Source organism: Mustelus asterias, chromosome 23 (genome assembly GCF_964213995.1).
Source record: "Mustelus asterias chromosome 23, sMusAst1.hap1.1, whole genome shotgun sequence".
Classification (NCBI taxonomy): Eukaryota; Metazoa; Chordata; class Chondrichthyes; order Carcharhiniformes; family Triakidae; genus Mustelus; species Mustelus asterias.
In genome coordinates this window covers 69053280-69080298 of record NC_135823.1, presented here as the reverse complement: position 1 = coordinate 69080298, position 27019 = coordinate 69053280, and the positions used below count along the sequence as shown (strand labels likewise).

Below are 27019 nucleotides of genomic sequence, written 5' to 3'. Positions count from 1 at the left end.
GGTGTCCTAATCACATCAAAGACCTGCCTGTGGTCTGTTAATTGATTGGCTCATAATTTAGAGGTCCTTCCCCAAAGGGGGCAACATGGATCACTTGCTGGCTGGAGAGTTGGCGGCTGAGACCCATGTTGCCTCCATAAACTCCACTGTTACCAATTTACCAAGGGTCTGACCTTGGACCCTCCTATTTTTTATTGATCTGCTGCCCCTCAACAATTTTGTCTTAAAGTAGAGAGTTAGGTTTTATATGTAAGCTGACAACACCCAGCTCCACTCACTCCCACCTCACTCGGCTCCCCCGTTGCTAAATTAAATGATATCCAACTGCTTATCCGACCGACATCCAGTACTGGATGAGCAGAAATAGCCTCCAACGAGAAAAACTGAAGCTATTGTTTTCCCGCTCCAAAATCCTTTCCCTAACTATGGACTCCATCCCTCCGCCTAGCAACAACGGTCTGAGACTAAACCAGTCTGTTCACAACCTTGGGGCCATTTTTGACTGTGAGATGAGCTTCTGATCTCATGCTCACGCCATCACTGCCTATTTCCACCTCCATAACATTGCCCAACTTCGCCTGACTCAACTTATCTGCTGCTGAAACCCTCATTAATACCTTAGTATTAGTATTATTAATGTTAGTATTGGGTGGCACAGTGGTTAGCACTACTGCTTCACAGCACCAGGGACCTGGGTTCGATTCCCAGCTTGGGTCACTGTCTGTGTGGAGTTTGCACGTTCTCCCTATGTCTGCATGGGTTTCTTCTTGGTGCTCCGGTTTCCTCCCACATTCTGAAAGACGTTCTGGTTAGGTACATTGACCTGAACAGGCGCTGGACTGTGGCGACAAGGGGAATTTCACAGTAAATTCATTGCAGTGTTAATGTAAGCCTTACTTGTGACTAATAAATAAACTTTAGTTACCTCAAGACTTAGCTATTCTGATGCACTCCTGGCTGGCCTCCTACACCCTACCCTCTTTAAACTTGAAGCCACTAAAACTCTGCTGCCCATGTTTTAACTCAAGCCCCATTCATTTTTGATACTCCTGTGTGGCCATTATGTAATTCCATTAATATTGAAATGTCGTCCTGGGGTCAGAAAAATTACTTGAGACTCCCAAAGAATGATCCCGTCCTCAACAATAAGTTCAGCTTTCTTAATGATGTGGGGTTTCATTTCTTTGGAAGGGTCATCCTTTAAATCCACTACATAGGATCATGTGCCTGATTTTGGATAAGGTTGGGTCATTTGGGGTCCAGGCTTTAATCTGCCTCGCTGACACTGGAAAGGTCTTCATAAAGTTCAAAGTCATCACAACTTCTTCCAATGATGGTAAAGGAGCAAGCTTGGGGACAACGGGACAGGTGGAGAAGGTGGTGAAGAAGGCATTTGGCATGCTTGCCTTTATAGGACGGGGCATAGAGTATAAAAGTTGGGGTCTGATGTTGCAGATGTATAGAACATTGGTTCGGCCGCATCTGGAATACTGCGTCCAGTTCTGGTCGCCACACTACCAGAAGGACGTGGAGGGTTTGGAGAGAGTACAGAGGAGGTTTACCAGGATGTTACCTGGTATGGAGGGGCTTAGTTATGAGGAGAGATTGGGTAAACTGGGGTTGTTCTCCCTGGAAAGACTGAGGATGAGGGGAGACTTAATAGAGGTGTATAAAATTATGAATGGCATAGATAGGGTGAACGGTGGGAAGCGTTTCCCCAGGTCGGTGGTGACGTTCACGAGGGGTCATAGGTTCAAGGTGAAGGGGGGGAGGTTTAACACAGATATCAGACGGACATATTTTACACAGAGGGTGGTGGGGGCCTGGAATGCGCTGCCAGGCAAGATGGTGGAGGCGGACACACTGGGAACGTTTAAGACTTATCTAGACAGCCATATGAACAGAGTGGGAATGGAGGGATACAAAAGAATGGTCTAGTTTGGACCAGGGAGCGGCACAGGCTTGGAGGGCCGAAGGGCCTGTTCCTGTGCTGTATTGTTCTTTGGGACGCGACTCAGTGCATCAGCATCAGCTATCCTGGTTCCAGGATAGTGTTCCAGAAGATATTAACAGGCCGCTAATAACAAGACCCAGCATTGTATCGGAGCGGAGGTGATAGAGGGAGTGACTTTGTCCTCTTTAGGGTTGCTGGACGGTAACTATAAAGAACCGTCGACCTTAGATGTAGCGATGGAACTTCTTCACCAACCCTTTGTTCTCAATTTGAGAAGACCTTCGCTTTGCATCTGAAAGGGTCCTGGAGGAATACACGATAGGCTTTTCCATCCAGTCTTTCCAGCAATGTGCCAGCACCAACAACGTCGCAAGTTAATGCAAGTTCTTACTTAGGGTCGAAATGGGCCAGTAGGTTAGAGACAGTAACTGACGTATAACTCTAGAACAGGCCCCTGCCTATGGAGCTTCCTAGAACCATCTCTGGTATTTTCGTAATGGGGTGGGCCAGCATGAAAACCTAATTCAGGAAAAATCTTTCATAATAAGACTATAAGACATAGGAGCAGAATTAGGCCACTCAGCCCATCGAGTCTGCTCTGCCATTCAATCATGGCTGATACTTTTCTCATCTCCATTCTCCTGCCTTTTCCCCATAACCTCTGATCCCCTTATTAATCAATAACCTACCTATCTCTGTCTTAAAGACACTCAATTACCTAATAATAATTGACTAATCTCAGAAAGGATTTTAACTCTGTGGTGTTCCTTGGGGTTGGTGCTTCCTTGATAACCTTTACCTTATCCTCGACTGGTGTAAACCCTTGCCATCTACTTGGTGACCTAAATAGGTTACTTTGGTCGCTTGGAAAACATATTTCTCCCTCTTCTAACAAACTCCCGCTCTGGAAAATCTCTGCAGGACTTATTTTAGGTTAGCCAGGTGTTCCTGTTCTGAAGCCCTCGTGACCAAGATGTCATTTAAGAATACTGCTACCTTGGGTAGCTCTTGAAGGATGTTCTCCATAACTCATTTGAAGATGGCACAAGCTGATGAGACTCCAAAGGGCAAACGGGTATACTCGTAGAGTCCCTTATGTGTGTTGATTGTCACATATTTCTGGAAGGACCTGTCCAATTCAAAGCTGTGGCTCATGCTCAACCTGGAGTACATCTTGCCACCTGTTAACAGCATACAAGTTTTCGATTCAGGGAATGGGATATCTATCGAGTTTGGAAACCTGATTGACTGTTAGTTTATAGAGCCCACAAAGGCGAACTGATTTGTTGAGCTTAAGACCAGGAACGACAGGCACAGCCCATTCTGAAAATTGGACAGGCCTTATTATACCCAAGCTTTCAAGGTGCCCCAGTTCAGTTTTCATCTTCTCCAGCATGGAGTAAGGGACTGGCTCTGAAGTGCCTAGGTGTAGTGTCAGGGTCAATGTGGATCTTGGCCTTGGCTCCTTTAATTTTCCCCAGGCCCTCCTGAAAAATTTCAGGGTATCTACTGATAAATTTGCACAGTCTCCCCACGCCGCGACTGAAGATCTCCAACCAGTTCAGTCGAATCTGCTGGAGGCAATCTCTCCCCATAAGGCTTTGTCCGTGCCCCCATACAATAATGAGCAAGTTACTGGGGCCATTGTGGTGCCTTTTATTTGTAAAGGTTCCCCTGTGTAGGTGGCTAGTCTGGCCTTTGTAACTTCCAACCTCAGGAGTTGGATATCCAATTGATGTGGAGTTGTTGGCGTTGGACTGGGGTAGGCACAGTAAGAAGTCTCATAAACCAGGTTAAAGTCCAACAGGTTTATTTGGTAGCACGAGCTTTTGGAGCATTGCCCCTTCGTCAGGTGAATGAAGTGTTTGGTTCACAAACAGGGCATATATAAACACAAACTCAATTACAAGATAATGGTTGACAGCCAAGTTCCGCACAAATGAGGATGGCCTCAACTGGGATCTTGGGTTCATGTCACACTATCTGTAACCCCCACGACTTGCCTGGGCTTGCAAAATCTCACTAACTGTCCTGGCTGGAGACAATTCACATCTCTTTAACCTGTACTTAACCCTCTCTCCAATCACATTGTCTGTACCTGTAAAGACTTGATTACCTGTTAAGACTCGCATTCCAACCATTATCTTGTAATTGAGTTTGTGTCTATATATGCATTGTTTGTGAACCGAACTCTTCACTCACCTGATGAAGGGGCAATGCTCCAAAAGCTCATGCTACCAAATAAACCTGTTGCACTTTAACCTGGTGTTGTGAGACTACTTACTGTGGATATCCAATTGGAGATGCTTATAGGCTTGTTCTCCGATAACAGAGACTATGGCTCCCGTGTCCACCTTCATTTTCAAGGGATGGACATTCACTAATAATTCTACCATTATCAAGGCAACTTTCGTTGTTACAATACGATTCAGTTGTAGTGTTCCTGTCTCTGGAAGAGGGGATACATATTTAATACGCTGAGCTACTAAACTCGGCTTTCTTCCGAGGGAGCACAGGTTTTTTCCTGTTCCTGAAACTTCACCTCGGCTGTGTCCTTTGACAGTGCTTGCAGTAATCCGTCCATTGGCAACTACACCTTTCTGGAATATGCCCTCTAACACTCTTGGGGTCGTCACTGCCATTTCTTGACTGTCTGGTGGTTACATTCAGGTTCCTATATTGAAAGGAGCCCTTTAATACCTGATTGACACAAGCACTCTCCATTGAAGACTGATTTCCCGAGGTCTCTCCCCCTAATTGGAAGACATTGCTGCCTGAGGCCCCTTGTAGTTCCTGAGCCTCATTTTCTGTGTTCTTAAGTGACAAGGCTGTGTCAATGGCTTTTTTAAAGTCCAAATTGGGTTCTGCTAACAGGTTCTTTTGGATGGTTAAGTCATTTGTGCCACATACCAATCTGTCCCGCAACATTTCATTAAGAGGTGTTCCAAATTCACAGTATTCAGCTGATTTTCGCAACCTAGCCAAAGATTCAGTGACAGGTTCCCAAGGAGTTCTCCCAGCCAAGTTGAAGCAATGTCTCTGGAGAATTACAGGGGGCTTCAGGTCATAGTGGTTTTTCACCAGGTCTACTAGCTTATTAAAGGTCTTTGAGTCAAAGTCAGGGCCCTGCATGCAGTTAGAAATATCACTTTTTGCTTTTCGTTAGCTTCAATGTTGTCAGCATGGAAGAAGTAACGCATGCGCTCAATGCATTGGGTTCAGTCTTCCCCACTGGTGTCACAGGGCTCGTGTTTCCCAGAAGGCAGCATATTGGCTTTTGATTTGATTTGATTTGATTTATTATTGTCACATGTATTAACATACAGTGAAAAGTATTGTTTCTTGTGTGCTATACAAAGCATATCATTCATAGAGAAGGAAATGAGAGAGTGCAGAATGTAGTGTTACAGTCATAGCTAGGGTGTAGAGAAAGATCAACTTAATGCAAGGTAGGTCCATTCAAAAGTCTGACAACAGCACGGAAGAAGCTGTTCTTGAGTCGGTTGGTACGTGACCTCAGACTTTCGTATCTTTTTCCCTACGAAAGAAGGTGGAAGAGAGAATGTCCGGGGTGCGTGGGGTCCTTAATTACGCTGGCTGCTTTGCCGAGGCAGCGGGAAGTGTAGACAGAATCAATGGATGGGAGGCTGGTTTGCGTGATGGATTGGGCTACATTCACGACCTTTTGTAGTTCCTTGCGGTCTTGAGCAGAGCAGGAGCCATACCAAGCTGTGATACAACCAGAAATAATGCTTTCTATGCTTCATCTGTAAAAGTTGGTGAGAGAGAGCTTGTCCTTAGCAGAGAAGATTCTTGGCTTATGGAGGTTGTCCGGAGGGAGAGATGAAGGAAATAAATTTCTCCTTGTCGCCAACGTAGTAATTCATTCCAGTTTCCCATCACCAATGCCTTTTGTTATGCACCAAAGTAAAAACCCGCAGCTTACAGTAGGTAGTCTTCACCTCAAGGTCTACATTTGTGCTGCATTTCTGTTGTGGCCCATGAGTTGTTCAGTATAATTACTTTTACTTTGCTTTGGAACAGTGACTGACCACTTCTAGACAGCCTAATAAACTGCTGGAAAACTGTATACTTTGCTAATTGGATGGGAACTTGGTGAAAGCATTTCTTGCCAAACTTCCCTGCCTGCAAATTCGGCGCAGGAAGTATATCCTTGTGTGAACTCACTGAGCTGTGTAGGGAATCTATGCCAGAGGCTTTTTGATGCAGTGATATACTTAAAACTAATGAATAACCCAACTTGTCTGCAAGAAGCAGCAAAACATTGCTCGAATTGTCTGCATTGTAGTTTCCGGGTAATCATGAATAACTTGAGGCAAGCAATACAATGTGTCTATTAGGTAAAAAGCAGGAAGGAATATCACAGAGAATTTTGTACGATACAAGATGCTGAAAGGGTGTGCACTTTGGCCACTGGGAAATTGCTCTGAGACTCTTAATTGCCCCTATGGATGAAGTCAGGCAGGAGATAGGAATAAAGTAAATGGTTTTAAACACCTGACAAAGTGTAATCTGAGCAGTTTAATTACAAGGTGCTGGAGATAAACCTTAGCAACGCTGGTAGTGTAATTCACACTTACTGCATTCACCTCCGTTGATATTCCTATCCAGTAAACATTACAGATTGTACTCAGCCACATTATATCCTGCAAGCTCTTCATTCTGTAATGGCCACTATACTGTTTCAAGACTGTGTGACACAAAACTGAAAGGCTTTTAATGATGTAACACCTGACCATATTCCCAGGAATATACCAAAGCTCTTCACAAAAGATGAAGTGCAGCAACTGTTGATTTGTAGGCAAGTATAGCAGCTGTTTTGCAAATCGCACCCACATCAATGAGACGAACAAGCTATTCACCTGTTTTCTGGCGGTGTTTGTTGACGGAGCAATGCCAATCAGAACACAAAATCTCCTCCTCCTCTTCACGTCAGGATCTTTAATGTGCATCAGGACAAGAGAACAGCCTCACTTTAGTTTTTGGTCGAAAGAATCACATCTTAAACTGAAGCTGGTAATGTGGTCTTGGGAGTCAAGACCCCGTTGCAACCCTATCCCTCCCTCACAGGGCCATCGGTCCCTTGTCCCACTGAGCAATGACCTTTGTTCGCCTATTAACACAGTCTGCTATCTTACCTTTTTCCACAATTAGCATCCTTCAGTCCTTAATCATGATGTGGAGATGCTGGCCTTGGACTGGGATGAGTCTCACTCACCTGATGAAGGAGCAGCGCATCGAAAGCTTGTGATTCCAAATAAACCTATTGGACTTTAACCAGGTGTTGTGAGACTTCTTACTGTTCAGTCCTTAATGGAACCATTAACATTCCTTCCTTTGTCGTATGTCTATGACACCTTTGTAAACCTCCCCTTTGCTCTGACCTATCCCTGCCGCACTTCTCCAACTGTACAATAATCACATTTCTACCTCTCCTCAGTTCTGTAGAAGGGTCATATGGACTTGAAACATTAACTCTGTTTCTTTCTCCACAGATGCTGCCGGACCTGCTGAGGTTTATCCAACATTTTCTGTTTTTATTTCAGATTTCCAGCATCTGCAGTATTTTGCTGTTGTAAGACTGATTTACATGGTTAATAGCTTGGATAAAAACTGAATGCCAAACCATCCATTTGTAAAGCTTCTGTCAGCTATTGCAAAGTTAACATAGACAATCTCAGTTGCATCATTTGTTTTATATGAAGGATCCATTCCAGCATTCATATTAATATTTAACTTGTATTTTTAAAATGTAGAGCACAAAGCAAAAATAGTTAACAGTAGTGTATAAAATAATTCTCAAAGGGAGGACAACAGTTTAGTCAACAGAAACAAAAAGACTTTGATTACATATGGGAAAACATCTTTCACTGTAAAGCCAATCAAATAGAAGCAAAAATGATGGTAACTGTTTAACACTTACTAATTATCAGCTTAATGTTTGCAGTAGTAATGGCAGTGAAACTGCTAGCGTTCACTGTCACTGCTCCTCTGAAACTGGCAGCAACATCTGGAGTCCACCCATGTGCAGTATAGTGAGAAAATCCAGAAGGTGCCGTCAGAGATTCTACACTTCCCCTTAGGATGCAGTGTTGGAGTTTCTCGAGATGGCAATCAAATAGAAATCATTGAACTAATGAAAACTTGCCCTTTGATGCTATTAATCTCAATCTAAAAACTCTTGAAAATGTTACACATGAGGTATAACTGGGTTTTTAATGGTGTACTAAACTCACTCTCTGTTCCTGAAAAACTGATGAGTTTAAACTGTAATATTTCTGTATGTCCCAAAACATATTAAATTTATTTATTAGTGTCACAAGTAAGCTTACATTAACACTGCAATGAAGTTACTGTGAAAAGCCCCTAGTCGCCACACTCTGGCGCCTGTTCGGGTAAACTGAGGGAGAATTTAGCATGGCCAATGTACCTAACCAGCACATCTTTCAGACTGTGGGAGGAAACCAGAGAACCCAGAGGAAACCCACGCAGACACAAGGAGAATGTGCAAACTCCAAACAGACAGTGACCCAAGCTGGGAATCGAACCCAGGTCCCTAACGCTCTGAGGCAGCAGTGCTAACCACCGTGCCGCCATTAGATAACATAGCAGAAATTGTGATGAATTGCAAGACCATAATTACAAAAATGTTTTATTACATGTTCCTGTGCAAAATACATTTTATCTAATTCGCCAGAGCGAACCAATAAATATAATTAAGTGCAATATAATTGTGAAAAAAGCAATTTAAATTCCGATGGAATAATTCACGACTAAGAACATGTACACATTCATTCATCAGCAGGCCAAATTCTTCAGAGAAGAAACATAGCAGATAACGCTCTGACAATTGTCAAAGATGTTAATTCCTTCTTGTTAAAATGTTAAGGTAATATTAAATAAAAGGATTCCTGGTAATCAACATTCAGACTTGGTAGTGGTCCTTTTGAGGTTCACAACGGATTCTGTAAAAATATAAATTGGGATCAGTTACTATATTGTATTGTCCAATGTAGAATAGATAGGTGCTTGAAGGCCGACACAGACATGATGGGCTGAACAGCCTATTTCTGTGCTGTAAACTCTTGATTCTATGGTATATTTACAGATTCTTATATCAAAGAAACATAAATCTCTTAACTGTATTAGTATAGAATCTAACTTGCCAGTGACTAATATGCCATCATACACGCCATTGTGAAAAAGAATCAGAATATAGTCAACAGAATCACATCCCAATCCACAAATTGATCTAGTGCTCATTTAGGATTAAATCTGGAGCTCTGGTGATGATTTTGCTAGCTGCAGCAGAATGTTTGAACAGACATGGCCATTCCATGTTTGACCTGCGCTGATCTCAGTGAATTGTCAACTGCAATTTGTCACCCCTCGACTAAACGTTTGAGAAACCAAATGGTATGCTCACTCCTGGCCGCAGTTCAGTGGCCACTGCTAAGGTGTGCATGTGTGGATGTTTGTATGGATAAGAAGAGTTCAGTGTTGTGTCATTGTGGGTACTCCATTGCTCAAACACAGCAAATACAAGGAAGTACAGGAGTAACTCATTCAGTCCCTCAAGAGTGTTCCACAATTGAATTAGATCATGCAGTTCAGTACCACAAACAACCACATTTACCCATTATTGATTGATCTCTTGACATTCATACCTAACAAAAATCTATTGTTCTCTATCTTGCAAATTTCAACTGGTCCCACGTCCAAACCAATTTTTAAGGAAAGAATTCCAGATGTCCACTATTCTTACAGTGTTACCAACGCTGGATTTTATAAGACAATTATGTTTTAAACTGTCTTCTTTAATTCAATGTAAAATGGAGAGATCTCCAAAGATATGCCCATGTGACCTGGTTGCAATGGGGACAGGGGCCCCAAGTTAAAACCTATTGAAGGTAAGGTGCATGTTTTAAAACCCACAGACAAAGGAGGAATCAGCTGGTTTTTGTGCCTGCACTCTCACAGTGAGTCAGACAGAGAGATTTGGGAAGACCCACAATACATGCTGCTATGCTAAGCAGAAGATAAGGGGTTAAGAAAGGAACTCTAGTTCAAATGAATTAGGCTGGTGGAGAGTTAAAGACCAAGGAGTCACTGGAGGGTGCCTTGCTACTCGCAGTCCATTTGATTATGCTCAGAAGATTGAGTGAGGGAACTTTGTTTAAGAAGACACTGGAAGGTTAACCCTGGTGAGGCAGGAGGAAGAGATCCTGTTAAAGCAAGGAGGAACTTGGCACTTTATACAGGAGACTACAGCCGGGATTCTCCCGAAACAGAACTAAGTGCCCAACTGACGGGAAAATGGGAGTATTTCCCACCTTTTTTTGGGTGTGCTTACCTGAACGAATCTCCGACACTGAGCAATACAGAGTGCCAAAGCGTGACTCACTTTGAAAAGCCTCCCACTCGAGAGGCCGGCAGCAATGTGCTGAATGGGCCACTGCGCACGCGCCAATCTGTCGGTGTGGACTCCACTACCCCCCCCCCCCCCCCGCCTCACCCCAATTGCCAGCCTCCCGATCGCTGGCCTACCAGACCCCCAGTGGGCCAGCCCCAATTCCATCCCTCACCCCTCGGCCAGCCCTGATCCCATCCCTGGCCAGCCCCAACCCAATCGCCTTCCTCCCTGCCTTTTCCACCAATCCCACTTGCAGAGTGGCAGCAGGTCCCCCCCAACAATCGCCCCCCCAATGGGCCCCCCCCAGTATCCCCTCTGGCCCTGCCTCCTTGGCACTGCCCAGTGCCCAGTGGGCAGTGCCAGGCTGGCACTACCCAAGGGGCACCCCCCCTCTGCCCCCGAACCCCTGGGGGGGCCTCAATGGCCTCTGTCCCCACCAGGGGGTGAGGACACCTGCTCTCCATTAGTGGGGAGCAGTTGTAAACCCTGCTGGTGGGAACCACTCCCGGCGGGGTGGGTGGGAGGGGGAATGTTCGCAGGCCCAGGAAATACTGTCCCGGGCTAATCATATGGAAATGTCAATTTCCATGACATTTCCATATGGTAATCAGTTCTGCGCTGATTTCCGCCAAGCAGAATAGAAGGAGTGTTTTGGGGTTAATCACCAAGCAGGATGCTGGTGAGAACAATTTCCACAGGGTTAGCAGAAGAACAGATGCTGACTGAGCCGGCCTATTGTAGACAAGTTCAAAAACATGCTATCACTATCATGCAGCACAGAGCTTCCACATACACACGGATCCTAACAGTTAGCTCTGGCCTGAATCTTTGATGCACCCCCTGCATTTTACAGCGTTAGTCTATAGGTTCGTGCTGGCGGGTAGCACAGACAGCAAGTTGCTCATATAGCACTCCTTTGTCTTCAAGTAAGACTCACAGGTCGGGCTGTACCATGACTCACTTACACATTTATGTTTACACCTAGAGCTTCACTTTCTTTCATCTTGGTTTGTTATTTCTTAATCTTCTGCCCTTCAGTCTTGGAAAATGCTGTTGATGACCTGCCATGTTTTTCAAGGTTCAACAGGAACTTTCTAAATTTGTGCCTGTGATGAAGAGTTTCTGGGACTTGTGTTGTTAAACATTGCTCATTAATAACACACAGCCTTGTATATACATGCAGGTATAGTCCAAGCTAGGAGCTAATTCCACGCTTGCATCTACGTAGGTCTCTATTCTGTCCACAACTCTCTCTTGTCTCTTTACATCACCCTGTGGGCAGTACTGTACCCAGTCCCACATTAACCATTGCAATGCCAGATACCCTTATACCACAGTGTCCACCCCATTGTGACATTCTCTTTTAACCTTTCCCCATCCTATTACATTTTGATTCACACAAAGATTTCCTTTCTGCTGATGTAATTATCCCTCGAGTGATGTGAATTTGCACATGGAGTTTCAGACAACTTTGGAAATGAGTTCTGGCAGTGAATGGAGTGCCATTCTTTTGATATGCTTCATTATCTGGATGCGGAAAACACTGGGAAGATTGCATTTACCGTCCCTCTACAGTTGCCATGAGAAGATGGTGGTGATGGGCCTTCACCTTGACTCACTCATTCTCCCTCCGTCCAATCCACGCTTTCATTGCCATTACCTTTGCTTACTGAGTTAACATGTTGTGGAGATGCCGGCGTTGGGCTGGGGTGGGCACAGTAAGAAGTCTCACAACACCAAGTTAAAATCCAACAGGTTTATTTGGAATCACGAGCTTTCGGAGTGCTGCTCCTTCATCAGGTGAGTTACTCAGTGAAGGTCAGTCTGTTTAGGAGATGTTAGTTGTATCACACAATTTTCATTGTGGAACTTCTATGATTCCACTTGCAATGTTAGTGTGAGAATTCTGTTTGTGTTCAAGAAAAAGGAACACAACAGATATGTTATCAACACCTCTGTGATCATCCACGTTAACACCAATCATAGAATCCCTACAGTGTAGAAAGAAGCCATTCGGCCCATTGAGTCTGCACCGATCACAATGCCACCCAACCCTACTCCCCTGTTAATCCCCTGACACCAGGATCAATTTAGCACGGCCAATCATCCTAACCCGCACATCTTTGGACTGTGGGAGGAAACCCGAGCACCTGCAGGAAACCCATGCAGACATGGGGAGAACATGCAAACTCCACACAGACAGTGACCCGAGGCCAGAATTGAACCCGGGTCCCTATCACTGTGCCACCATGCCACCCACAATAACATCATTGCATTAAAAATTCCTTCTCTTTCAGTTAAAATGCCATATATTTCCAGATTGACTTTATTGCAGTATTCTATCAACGGGGATAAAATGTATATGTTATGTTCAGATACACTGCATATTCTATATCTTGTTAAGGGAATACAAAGCAAGAATTTGAATTTCATAAAAGTCAAAGGTCAGCGTGGATGAGGACATGTAAAATGTAAACATGCTCCTTAAGAGTAAAATAAGTCTGTTAAAATAGTATAAATGATTGCTAACTGTGCACACAGTATTCCACAGGTAAAAGTCTGGACCAGCATTGTCCGGTATCCACTTTCCACATCTAATTAGAAATCCATTATGTGGCTAACTAGATTTATGGTTTATGAAAGATGAAAATGAGTAATAGGAAGCATCCTTGGGCAGTTGTGTTATTGTCTATGGCTGAGAGCATTCCTGAAGGGTTGATCATGTGACATTCTTGCCATGTGACACATGATCACATGACATCTGCATTGCAGTTACTTTAATTTACAACAATACAATGCCTTTGGTGTAATGAAACATCCCCAGGCGCTTCTACCTAGGAAAAGCTGGATCCCTTGCAGTTGAATATCTTTAGAATCATAGAATCCCTACTGTGCAGAAGGAGGCCATTCAGCCCATTGAGTCTGCACCAACTCTGCAACAGAATTTCTTACCCCTATCCCTGTAATCCCATGCATTTAGTCCACAAATCCCCCTAATCTACACATCCTGGGACACTAAAGGTCAATTTAGCATGGCCAATCCACCTAACCCATACACTTTTGGATCGTAGGAGACAACTGGAGCACCCAGAGGAAATCCATGTAGATATGAGGAGAACATGCAAACTCCACACAATCACCCAAGGCCAGAATTGAACCCAGATCCCTGGTGCTGTGAGGCAGCAGTGCTAACTACTGTGCCATGGTTTTGTGCCAACAACTGATGTGCAAAAGATTGCAAGAATCAGAAGGAGGCATGGTTAGTAAGTTTGCAGATGACACTAAGATTGGTGGCATGGTGGACAGTGAAGAAAGTTATCTCCAATTGCAAAGAGATCTTGATCAATTGGGCCAGTGGGCTGACGAATGGCAGATGGGAGTTGAATTTAGACAAATGCAAGGTGATGCATTTGGTAGATTGAACCAGGGCAGGACTTACTCAGTTAATGGTAGGGCGTTGGGGAGAGTTACAGAACAAAGAGATCTAGGGGTACATGTTCATAGCTCCTTGAAAGTAGAGTCACAGGTGGACAGAGTGGTGAAGAAGGCATTCAGCATGCTTGGTTTCACCGGTCAGAACATTGAATACAGGAGTTGGAATGTCTTGTTGAAGTTGTACAAGACATTGGTAGGGCCACACTTGGAATATTGTGTGCAATTCTGGTCACCCTATTATAGAAAGGATATTATTAAACTAGAAAGAGTGCAGAAAAGATTTACTAGGATGCTTCCGGGACTTGATGGATTGAGTTATAAGGAGAGGCTGGATAGACGGGGACTTTTTTCTCTGGAGCGTAGGAAGCTGAGGGGTGATCTTATAGAGGTCTATAAAATAATGAGGGGCACAGATCAGCTAGATAGTCAATATCTTTTCCCAAAGGTAGGGGAGTCTAAAACTAGAGGGCATAGGTTTAAGATGAGAGGGGAGAGATACAAAAGTATCCAGAGGGGCAATTTGTTTCACGCAGAGGGTGGTGAGTGTCTGGAACAAGCTGCCAGAGGTAGTAGTAGAGGCGGGTACAATTTTGTCTTTTAAAAAGCATTTCGATAGTTACATGGGTACGATGGGTACAGAGGGATATTGGGATTCGCTTAGGGGTTTTTTAGGGGCATGGACAAGTTGGGCCGAAGGGCCTGTTTCCATGCTGTAAACCTCTATGACTCTATGACCTACAAGCAGGCGAAGGAGGGATAGTGAGAGTGGGGAAGAAATGGGGAGACATTCATGAAAGGGAAATCAGAGGTAGGAGGTACATTGACTCTACCAATGACTTAATAGTGGCTCACTTTATTTCATTGATGATTAATGTTAATATTGGTAACACTGAGATTCCCCTTATAACCATCAATAATACAATAACTCACTCATAGTTTATATGGAAGGGATGATGATAGGTGTGGACCATCATTTCCTACAGTAACTGATAGTAATCCTATAACCTGCTGATATTCACTCAGTAACTACCACCAGAATCCCCTCGACTGCACCAAGTGCAGTCAGGATCCCCTGACAAGACTACTTCTCACTGGACTCATCTCTCTCACTTATCCTTGACCCGGAGCCACCATGAGATCCAATCTGTACTTGGATTTCACATATTGAAACTGGCTGGCACAGGCCAACCTGATCCGTACTGACCAATCGCATATGGGGCAGTCAGTGGGCTTATTGTTTAGGGCCCTTCTCACAGGTCATGACATCCTGAATGCAGCCAGACAGCACTGCCCAGACCTGGCTTTAATAAAGCAGAGATTTCAGAAAACAATGGAAGATGCAGCATAGGTCGAGGCTGAAAGTTCCATCTCCCGACCCCCTTTGATTTGCCTGGTAAGAGTCCTCAGACTCTGCCCCCTTGCTCGCTTTTGTTCCCCACTGGAGATGATCTTTTACTATTTGGGCGACACGGTGGCACAGTGGTTAGCACTGCTGCCTCACAGCGCCAGGGACACGGGTTCGATTCCCGGCTTGAGTCACTGTGTGTGTAGAGTTTGCATGTTCTCCCCGTGTCTGCGTGGGTTTCCTCCGGGTGCTCCAGTTTCCTCCCACAGTCTGAAAGACGTGCTGGTTAGGGTGCATTGGCCACGCTAAATTCTCCCCCAGTGTACCCAAACAGGCACCAGAGTGTGGCGACTAGGGGATTTTCACAGTAACTTCATTGCAGTGTTAATACTTGTGACAATAAATAAACTTTAAAACTTTTTGTTTGCAGTAAACTCTTTCACTCAGCTCTTTGATGGTTGCTCATTTCTCAATGTCACTGACATTCACCCAGTTATTTCCATCGCTGTCAGCTTTGCAGAGTGTGCTAGAACCTGCACCTATCCAGTCTCACCCTCATTCATATCCCCCCACTCCCAAAGCCCCATTTTCCTTCTTCCCCTCCTCCCAACCGAAGCCCAAATCCCTCAGTTCACATTTCCCTCTCCCCGATACCCACCCCCCTCTCTCATTCCCCAAAACCCAGTCCCTGATTTGCTACCCTCTGTTTTTATCTCTCCTGTCTGCTATCACTTTCGAATCCCGGCCCCAATCCCCAATTTCCCCGACCCTCAAGGCTCTGTTTATCTGAGACACGTACCTCCCCCTCTGCTCCATCTCACTTCCCCTATCTCACTTCAACTCCCTTTCCCCCACCAGCTACTCCTATTCATAATCACCCTGAAACTGATTGTGGCTCTGCAGAACTTGGGGGTGATGCCATCAAACCAGAGGCTTCCCTGAGAGGTAGCAGCGATTGTGGAGGGATGGGGGGGGACGTGCGGTAGGAGGAAACCCAGGCAGGACTTCTCCAAGTGAGGAAGCAGCTTCGGAGGTGGGGGCTGCAGAAATTCAGAAAGACAATTGTCGGCCAGCTCCCCAACTTGTTCCCCCTCCGTGCACTTTTACTGAAGGTGGGCTCCCACTGGTAAAACCTGACAGCAGCAGGAAGCCAACTCAAATGATCAAATGTACAATTAGACCTTATTGCAGCAGTGCAAAATTAAATTTCCCAGGCATCACAAAGGTCCCACACAATGCCAGGAGCTCATTAACTCAAAGGAAGCAAAATCAGTTGCGGGGGGCGGGGGGGGGGTCATCATTGCCAAAACTAACAGGAACTTAGTTCAACAACAATGCATATTTAGATAGCACCTTTAATGTAATGAACATCCCAAGGCACCTCATGGAGTATTAGAAAACTAAGTATGAAATTGAGCCACAATATGAGACACTTAGTCAGATAAGAAGTGTCTTAATGGAGGGAAGAGAGATTGAAACATAGAGAGGTGGAGAGACGGAGATATGTGTGGAGGGTATTCCAGAGCTTGGGGCCTAGACAGCTAACGGTATTATAATTGGGAATTGCACAAGAGGCCGGAATTAGAAGAGCACAGATACCTCGGGTGTTGTGCACTTGGAGGAGATACAGAGATGGAGAAAGGCAAGACCATGGGGAGATTTGAAAACAAAACAAAACAGCAAAGCACAAGGCTAAGGACAGGGCTAAATAAATATGCAAATCAGAAGCTTCACACAAGGACAGCACAGTGGCACAATGGTTAGCACTGCTGTCTCACAGCACCAGGGACCCAGGTTCGATTCCTTGCTTGGGTCACTGTCTGTGTGGGTTTCCTCCGGGTGCTCTGGTTTTCTCCCACAGTCCAAAGATGTGCAGGTTAGGTTGATTGGCTATGCTAAATTGCCCCTTAGTGTCAGGAGGATTGGCAGGGTAAACCTGTGGGGTTACGGGAATAGGGCCTGGGTGGGATTGTGGTCGGTACAGACTCAATGGGCCAAATGGCCTCCTTCTTCACTGTAGGGATTCTGTGAAATAAGAAGCAAGGATAACATAAATAAATCCTGTAGGAAGAGAGGTGAAGGAGTTCACTGGGGTAAATATGGAACATACAAAAATATGGTGAACAGAGGATCAACAAAGAGCCTGGAAAGTTGTGACTGGAGATGTGAAATATTGCAGTCATTAGCTTTTCACCAGTACAACAGCAAGAAGCTAAGTGAAGGGATGAAACAAAATAGAATCGGGGAATGAGCCTGAGATAGTTGTTACAATAAATGACTCCATTCCTCATGAATACCAGGAGAAAATAGTTCTTCCTCAGTGGAATACTCCAAGTAGAACTAACTTCAGCATAAATCAGCTGGAAATCCCAGGCAGACTGAAAAGGCTCAAAACATATGAATAGGTTACTTCTCCAAGAAGAGTGAGAGAGCCAAGGGAACTGATGTGTGAAGTATTAATGGTCAGTTTTGAGGGACTCCACCATTAATGGGTTTGGGGGGGGGGTACACTATCCAAGCTGCTGATGTCCCCAACCCAGTTTCCTGCCCACCATCCTAAACTGGATGGTGAATGCAGAGGTGACTAGCTATTTGGCCACTTCCTTTTAGAGTCCATCCATGTCACCAATGTGGTTGAGGCCCAGAAATGGTCCTGAGGACCAAGAATTTTATGTCCAAAGATTCTGCCACTAAAGTGTGAAGATCGCCTGGAGACAGTGCGCAGCAATTCCCAGGAAATCCAGGAGAATTGGTGACCCTGGACATGTGATCTCGGAGGCACATGGCACTTGTACATGCACTTTTTTAACCTTGTTATGTATTAGTGAAATGTAAGAGGGTGCAAATATCTTTGATCGCTGCAAGTTCTTTACTTGGTTATTGAATAGTAGTAGATATTAGCTGAGTAACTGTGCACTTGTGAAGGGCCTTTATTTGTAGTTTGAACACATGTAAGGAAAGCATTCTTTCTGGGTGTATCAGAGCTTGATTTGGCTCCTGGTCTGACCAAGACCACAAGAAGCTACGAAGGGTTGTGAATGAAGCCCAGTCCACCACTCAAACCAGCCTCCCATCCATTGATAAACGCAAAATGCTGCAGATGCTGGAATCTGAAACAGAAACTGAAAAATGCTGAAAAATCTCAGCAGGTCTGACAGCAACTGTGGGGAGTAGAGCCAGACTCTGACAAAGGGTCATCTAGAATCGAAACTTTGGCTCTATTCTCTCTTGATGTGGAGATCCCGGCGTTGGACTGGGGTAAACACAGTAAGAAGTTTAACAACACCAGGTTAAAGTCCAACAGGTTTATTTGGTAGCAAAAGCCACACAAGCTTTCGGAGCCCCAAGCCCCTTCTTCAGGTGAGTGGGAATTCTGTTCGCAAACAGGGTTTGTGAATTTTATGTCCAAAGTTTGTGTCTTTATATGCCCTGTTTGTGAACAGAATTCCCACTCACCTGAAGAAGGGGCTTGGGGCTCCGAAAGCTTGTGTGGCTTTTGCTACCAAATAAACCTGTTGGACTTTAACCTGGTGTTGTTAAACTTCTTACTCTATTCTCTCTTCACAGATGCTGTCAGACCTGCTGACATTTTCCAGCATTTTTGTTTTTGCTCCTATCCATTGACTCTGTCTACACTTCCCACTGCCTCGGCAAAGCAGCCAGCATAATCAAGGACCCCGTGCACCCCGGACATTCTCTCTTCCACCTTCTTCCATTGGGAAAAAGTCTGAGGTTATGTACCAACCGACTCAAGGACAGCTTCTTCCCTGCTGCCATCAGACTTTTGAATGGACCTACCGTATATTAAGTTGATCTTTCTCTACACCCTAACTATGACTGTAACACTACATACTGCACCCTCTCCATGAATGGTATGCTTTGTCTGTATAGCGCGCAAGAAACAATACTTTTTGCTGTATCCCAATACATGTGACAATAATAAATCAAATCAAAATGTTGGATATTTTCTACTAATGTGGCTAAAACACTGTATGTGGCTGGCCAGCAGCTGTTATTGTACAAGGATGTAGGGACAAGAGTAGAAAGTTAATGAAACACTGACTGGTCCTTTATGAGGTCATGGACAAACTGTAGTGACATGTACAATGTACCTGGTGTTGTGAGACTTCTTACTGTGACATGTACAAGGCAGGGGTGAGGTTAGGATGGTCCTGATCTGTATCTGGACCCTAAATAAAGTGAAACTTCCACAACATAGCAACTCATTCTGATCTTTACACTTTTAAAGGGTAACCTTTGCCTGATTTTATCAATTACATTTGGAATTGCGGATCCCAGTCTCTGTGAAAGTCTCCACCCAGTTGTATAACGCAGTAAACAGCTCTCAATGCGATTTCCCAGCGGCAGAAATGGTTAATAATTAGCTTCTAGGTAAACACTCCTTGCTAAATAAACACTGTGCGCCATAGTGAAAAGCCACCCAAGTTTAGTTCAGGGAGGGGTTAGATAGACTGTGGTTACCCGGCTAAATCGGCGGATTTTCCCTGTCCTGCGGCTGTCCGGAGTGGACCTGGGCGGTGACAGACTGAGAGAGTGTTTGCAGATGTCCATCACTGGGTATGGGGAAGCTGAATGAGCTTTCCCTGATCTTGTTGCTGTCTGTGTGCTTGGCACCGCTCTGCAGGTTGGTCCCCGACCTCCAGGACCTGATCCGGAAAGTTTGCGATATTCTGCTGGACCACCTCCTCAGCAAGCCCCCTTTCTTGGAGAGCTTCTTGAGACCCACGTCGTCCTCCAGCTGCTCTTGGGGCACCTCGATGTTGCCCGTGTACCAGAAGATCCACCACACCAGGCTCATGAAGATGACGATGGAACCGGCGTAGATGAGGAAGTCGTAGAAGAAGACATTGACAAATACCCCCAGCATCAGCACGGTGAGTCCCACCGCATCAAAGGCCACCGCCAGCCAGAAAGCACAGGCACACCGCCCCAGGGCCGCCTGCAGCAACGCCATGGCCTCTCCCTCCCTCTCTCTCTCTCCAGGTAATGCTGCTACACACCTAGCCCACACTCACCTGGCCAATACCTGGCACGTCACCTGTGGGCGGGGTTGGGACCTCTTTCACCAATAAAACAACAGCCAATCCTGACTTGTACCCAATGCAACCTGTTCAACTTATTGCAGCTCCTCTGATAGCCGGATTTGGACATTGTCATCCGGAAATACAAAGGGGAAAGAAATCTCACAATTTACTGAATAAAAATATATATCCCCCCTTACCCACTGACAACTTGAGGTGGAGATGCCAGCGTTGGACTGGGGTGGGCACAGTAAGAAGTCTCACATAAAGTAGATAAGGTAGTTAAGAAGGCAGATGGGATATTTGTCTATTGGCTGGAACATATAGAAACATAGAAGATAGAAGCAGGCGGAGGCCATTCGGCCCTTCGCGCCTGCTCCGCTATTCATTACGATCATAGCTGATCATCCAACTCAATAGCCTAATCCTGCTTTCTCCCCATAACCTTTGATCCCATTCACCCCAAGTGCTATATCCAGCCACCTCTTGAAAGCATTCATCTATTGTCTTTTATATAGCCTTTTTCAGGTACCTGAGAAGACTCGCATTCCAACCATTATCTTGCAATTGTGTCTTTGTCTATATATGCCATGTTTGTGTAACCTACCTCTCCACTCACCTGATGAAGGAACAGTGCTCCGAAAGCTCGTGATTCCAAATAAACTTGTTGGACTTCAACCTGGTGTTGTGAGACTTCTTACTGTGTTTACCCCAATCTAATGCTGGCATCTCCACATCATGTGCCCACTTAGAACTAGCACCATCTGATTTTGACTCACACCCAATTTACACTTCATTACAGGCGTACACTCTACTCTCGGGGAATTACACTTTCCTAGCTCATTTAGAACTGGCACAACCCATGCTTTGTCTAATTGTGAATTTCACACTCCCATTTACACTTTAACACAGGAGTTACATATTATTCTCGGGGAATTACATTCCCCCTTGGCCACTTCGAACTGGCATAAGTGTGCAAACTCATGTTTTGTCTAAATTTGACTTTTCACAACCCCATTTACACTTCATTATTTGATTTGATTTATTATTGTCATGTATTAGTATACAGCGAAAAGTATTGTTTCTTGCGTGCTATACAGACAAAGCATACCGTTAATAGTCACCTGATGAAGGAGCAGCGCTTCGAAAGCTCGTGATTCCAAATAAACCTGTTGGACTTTAACCTGGTGTTATGAGACTTCTTACTGTTCATCGAAAAAGAAAGGAGAGAGTGCAGAATGTAGTGGTACAGTCATAGCTAGGGTGTAGAGAAAGATCAACTTAGTGTGAGGTAGGTCCATTCAAAAGTCTGATGGCAACAGGGAAGAAGCTGTTCTTTTGGGTCGGTTTTATACATGACCTCAAACTTTTATATCTTTTACCCAACCGGAGAAGGTGGAAGAGAGTATGTCTGGGGTGCGTGGGGTCCTTAATTATGCTGGCTGCTTTCCCGAGGCAGCGGGAAGTGTAGACAGAGTCAATGGATGGGAGGCTGGTTTGCGTGATGGATTGGGCTACATTCACGACCTTTTGTAGTTTCTTGCGGAATTGGGCAGAGCAGGAGCCATACCAAGCTGTGATACAACCAGAGTGGGAATGGAGGGATACAAAAGAATGGTCTAGTTTGGACCAGGGAGCGGCGTGGGCTTGGAGGGCCGAAGGGCCTGTTCCTGTGCTGTATTGTTCTTTGTTCTTTGTTCAGAAAGAATCCTTTCTATGGTGCATCTGTAAAAGTTGGTGAGAGTCGTAGTGAAGTCATTCCAGGAATTACACACTATCCTGGGGAATTATATTCCCCCTCGCCCACTCAGAACTGGCACAATCATGCTTTGCCTAATATTGGGGTGGGCACAGTAAGAAGTCTCACAACACAGGCATCTCCACATCTTGTCTAATATTGACATTTCCCACTCCCCATTTACACTTTATTACGGGAGTTACACACACAGTCTCCTGGGGGAATTACATCCAGATATTCTATACTTTCCCCTGACGCTTTTTCACATCCTCTCCTGATCCAAACAAGGAGTTTGTCAGAATGCGGTCCAAATGTGAAGCTTTTTGCTCAGCTCTGAACTCCAGTTATTTTCCATCGCCTGTCGATCCCCGGTTTATTTCCAACTATTCCCCTCAATGAACATTTCTAGCTTTACCTTACACACACATCTCACCATTCTCACTCGGTTTACTGCAACTAACATCGAAATGTATGTGTTTAATTTGCTGGAAGCTATGAATTGTGCAAACTATTCCTACCTGACCTTCTCTTCCCGCTGGCTAGGGTTACACACGATTCTCTGGTTTTCAATCAATGTTAAGAAGCGAATCTCACTGTCCGAGTCGGAATGGGTGAATCAGGATACAGTCTGACACAGGATCCAGTCAACGCTTTTATTCCTAACTTTGCCCTTTTGAAATGAAGAGTTGGTTTTGACAGCGTTCTTCACACAGGGAGCTGTGACTGAAATGTGAATCCTTTGACCGGGTCTGAATACAGGGGACTGTAAATTCGAGTGTTAGAGTAAGATTCTGATAGCCAGAGTCCCACAGGTTTGTACATATTGCCAACCAGAAATAGAAAGGGTGAGGGAAATCTCACAATTTACTGAATAAATATATATATATATAATATATATATATATATGTGAATAAATATATATATATATTTATCGTCCACTTAGAACGGTCTAATTTTGACTTTCACAGCCCCCTTTACACTTTATTACAGGAATTACACAGTATAGAAATATAGAAGCTGGAGGGGGCCATTTGGCCCTTCGAGGCTGCTAATTCTTCGAGGAATTACATTAAATAAATATTCAATTCGTTGTGCCATATTCGTTCTTGTCAATGTTTTCGAATCCTGCTACTCCACAAATTCAGCAATCGCCTAACACAGATTATTCGTGATAAATTACTCCCCTCTCACAGACTATTACAATTTGATTGAGATGGATTCTTTCTCCAACTGGTTAATCTTTTGGCTCGAATTAAAGGGCGGCATCTTGTAATTTAAATTCACTTTCGGCGGTCCTTTGATCTACTCTCAACTTGCTCAATATGGTCTTCTGGTTGCAATAGTTTAGGAGTGATGGTGGCTGGGGGTGGGAGGGGAGGGGTTTGAGGATTGATGTAAGATTTCCACTCGGCTTTTCCTACTTCACCAGACACCGCGACGCAGAATGTTTATAACCCGCACGGAGCTGGCACTTGAAGTTTTAGGTTTGACGCAAGTGTTCTGAATAAAGATTCCATCCCTGAAATACTTTCACCGTGTCCTGGATGTGTGCTGCTGGATTCATCGAATCCCTGCGGTGCAGAAGAGGCCATTCGGCCCATCGAGTCTGCACCGACTCTCTGACTGAGTATTTTACCCAGGCACTCTCCCACTCCCCTGCCCTATCCCTGTAACGATGTGGAGATGCCGGCGTTGGACTGGGGTAAACACAGTAAGAAGTTTAACAACACCAGGTTAAAGTCCAACAGGTTTATTTGGTAGCAAATTCCACTAGCTTTCTGAGCGCTGCCCCTTCGTCAGGTGGAGTGGGGAAATGCTCACAAACAGGGCATACAGAGACACAAACTCAATTTACAGAATAATGATTGGAATGCAGTCTTTACAGATAATCAAGTCTTAAAGGTACAAACACATCTCTTTAACCTGTGCTTAATGCTCTCTCCACTCACATTGTTTGTGATATTCCAATCATTATTCTGTAAATTGAGTTTGTGTCTCTCTATGCCCTGTTTGTGAGCATTTCTCCACTCCACCTGATGAAGGGGCAGCGCTCCGAAAGCTAGTGGCATTTGCTACCAAATAAACCTGTTGGACTTTAACCTGGTGTTGTTAAACTTCTTACTATGTCTATCCCTGTAACCCCACGCAATTCCCATGGCGAACCCATCTTACTTACACATCTTTGGATACTAAGGGGCAATTTAGCATGGCCAATCCACCTAACCTGCACACCTTTCGAGTGTGGGAGGAAACAAACCGGAGCACCCGGAGGAAACCCACACAGATACGGGGAGAAAGTGCAAACTGCACACAGACCGTGACCCAAGCCGGGAATTGAACCTGGGTCCCTGGCGCTGTGAGACAGCAGTGCTAACAGCGAGTTGTTCCTTTCAGATTTCCAAGATACTGTGCCTTATTCCACATTTATGTGAGTTTTAAAGAACAATTTGAATGGTGTCTGTGAGATTTTTTTGCTGGTGAATGCTTTAATATATTTACTTCCCTTAAAAAAAGGCGGGTGGGTGAGGGAGGAGAACTCACTGCGGAGGGTTTGATTTGGACCTCCAATGTCCAGTTTGTCATTCACGTCCTTTCTAAGTTTATGCCTCAAGGGTCAGAAGTTTTACTTGGCAAAAAAAAGGCAGACAGGGACAACTGAAGAGTTAAGAGATAACAAAGGATGGCGGGACTGATGTATGAGGAGAGATTGACGAGGTTAGGATTGTTTTCGCTGGAGTTCAGACGAATGAAGGGGGATCTCATAGAGACATACAATTCTAACAGGACTAGACAGGGTAGATGCAGGGAGGATGTTCCCGATGGTGGGGGAGTCCAGAACCAGGAATCACAGTCTGAGGATTTGGGGTAGACCGTTTAGGACGGAGATGAGGAGACATTTCTTCACCCAAAGAGTGGTGAGCCTGTGGAATTCATTACCACAGAAAGTAGTTGATGTCAAAACTGTATGTATTCAAGAGGCAGCTGGATATAGCACTTGGGGCGAATGGGGCCAAAGTTTTTGGGGAGAAAGCAGGATTAGGCTATTGAGTTGGACGATCAGCCATGATCATGATGAATGGTGGAGCAGGCTCGAAGGGCCGAATGGCCTCCTCCTGCTCCTAACTTCTATGTTTCTATGTTTCTACATAAAACTAAGAGGAAGAACATGCAAAATTCAAAACCAGCACAGACCCCGGTGAATGGGAGAGAACAGCAAAGGTAACAGGAGCAACAGAAATGAATATGAAAAGATAGCTTGCAAGGGATATGAAACTCAACACAGAGAATCCTTACACTCATTAGAAAGAGGGTTAGGAGAGATGCCAATGTGTGGGTTGCTTGAAAATTGATAATGGTGATATTGGCATTGTAAAGAAGGAAATGTTGGACATATTGAATAATTAATCAATTCATATTTATAGTGCAGGAAGAGGTCAGCATTCTGGACTCCCCAAGCAAACTAATATTGAACCAGGGACAGGAAAATATGAATTTGAATCTGACCCGCCCACCATCCAATAAAATCATGTCTGCTCTGACTGTAATTTACCAACATTGACAAAGCAAAGTGAGAATAAAGAAAGAAGTAAGGGCACTAAGGAGTGACAACCCCCTGTACCAAGTGGCTTCCCATTCCAGGGTTTCAGGAAGAAGGTGAGGACATCATCAAAACCCCAACTGCAATCTTCCAAAGTTCTCTCAATTCTGGAACTGTCTCTTTAGATTGGAGAATTGCACACGTTATTCTGTAATCATAGAATAGAATCATAGAATCCCTACAGTACAGAATGAGGCCATTCAGCCCATTGAGTCTATAGTGAACACAATCCCACCCAGGCCCTACTCCTGCAACCCTCATTTACCCTGCTAATCCCCCTGACTCTAGGGTCAATTTAGCAAGGCCAATCAACCTAACCTACACATCTTTGGACTGTGGGAGGAAACCGGAGCACCCGGAGGAAACCCACGCAGACACAGGGAGAAAGTGCAAACTCCACACAGACAGTGACCCGAGGCTGGAATTGGACCCAGGTCCCTGGCGCTGTGAGGCAGCAGTGCTAACCACTGCACCACCGTGCCGCCCATAACTTAAGAAAGATGAGAGAGGAAAGCCAGGGGTTTATAGACGAGTTAGCTAACACCTGTTGTCAGACATTTACTAGACTCTAAAAATAAGAATAAAGTAACCAAACGCATTGAAAATCAGCTGAACAGAGAGATCCAACATGGATAAAGGATAGGTCATGTCTGGTAAGCCTTGTGGAATGTTGGAAGAGGTAACTAAAATAGTGAGTTTTATTTATATAATATATAATAATATTTATTAGGATATTATTTATATAAACTTCCAGAAAGCATTTGATAAAGTCCCTCATAAGATACTTTTAGCTGAAGTTGAATTTTATGGAATTGAAGGCAAATTATTGACCTAGTTAGAAAAATGTCAGGGTGATAGGAAACAGAGTAGCGATAATAGACAGCCACTCAAATTGGCAATGTGTAACAATTGGGACCCTGCAAGGATCTGCATTGGTGCCTCAACGATTCACTGTATTTATTGGCAACTTAGCTGATGAGATGAAAAGCCACATATACACACCTACTAATAATGCAAAGACAGGCAGGATTGTAAGCAGGATAGAGGAACGCATAAAACTTTTTGTATTGTAGATTAAGTGAATGCACAAAACTATGATAAATGAATTTCAGTGTAGGCAAATGTGGGAACATTTACTTTTGTCCTAAAAAGGATAGAACAGGATACTTTCTAAATGGTGAAAAGTGGAGGTCCAAAGAGAGTTAAGGGTCCAGGCACTTGGATAAATAAAATGTTATGAAGAGGTACAGAAAATAATCAAAAGCCCTAATGGAATGCTGCCTTGTATATAGAGAGGATTGGAATACAAGACAGGAGAAGTCATACTTCAGTTATACAAAGCCCTGATTAGACCCTCACCTTCACTGCTGTGTTCACCACACTTTAGGAAGGATATATTGACGTTGGACGGAGTGCAGTGTAGATTTACCAGAATGATATCTGGGCTCCAAAGAATTAAATCACAAGAAGAGA

General features: G+C 44.4%; 1 protein-coding gene across 1 annotated transcript; it reads right to left on the bottom strand.

Annotated features, from left to right (window-relative positions):
• Window positions 1-8841: 8841 nt before the first annotated feature.
• On the bottom strand, window positions 8842-20199 carry LOC144510406 (transmembrane protein 238). Its single transcript, XM_078239852.1, has 2 exons — window positions 19651-20199; window positions 8842-8940 (listed from the first exon to the last, which is right to left on the bottom strand). The coding sequence occupies exon 1, from the start codon at window positions 20141-20143 to the stop codon at window positions 19655-19657; it is 489 nt and encodes a 162-aa protein (XP_078095978.1). The 5' UTR covers window positions 20144-20199; the 3' UTR covers window positions 8842-8940; window positions 19651-19654.
• Between the last annotated feature and the right edge of the window lie 6820 nt (window positions 20200-27019).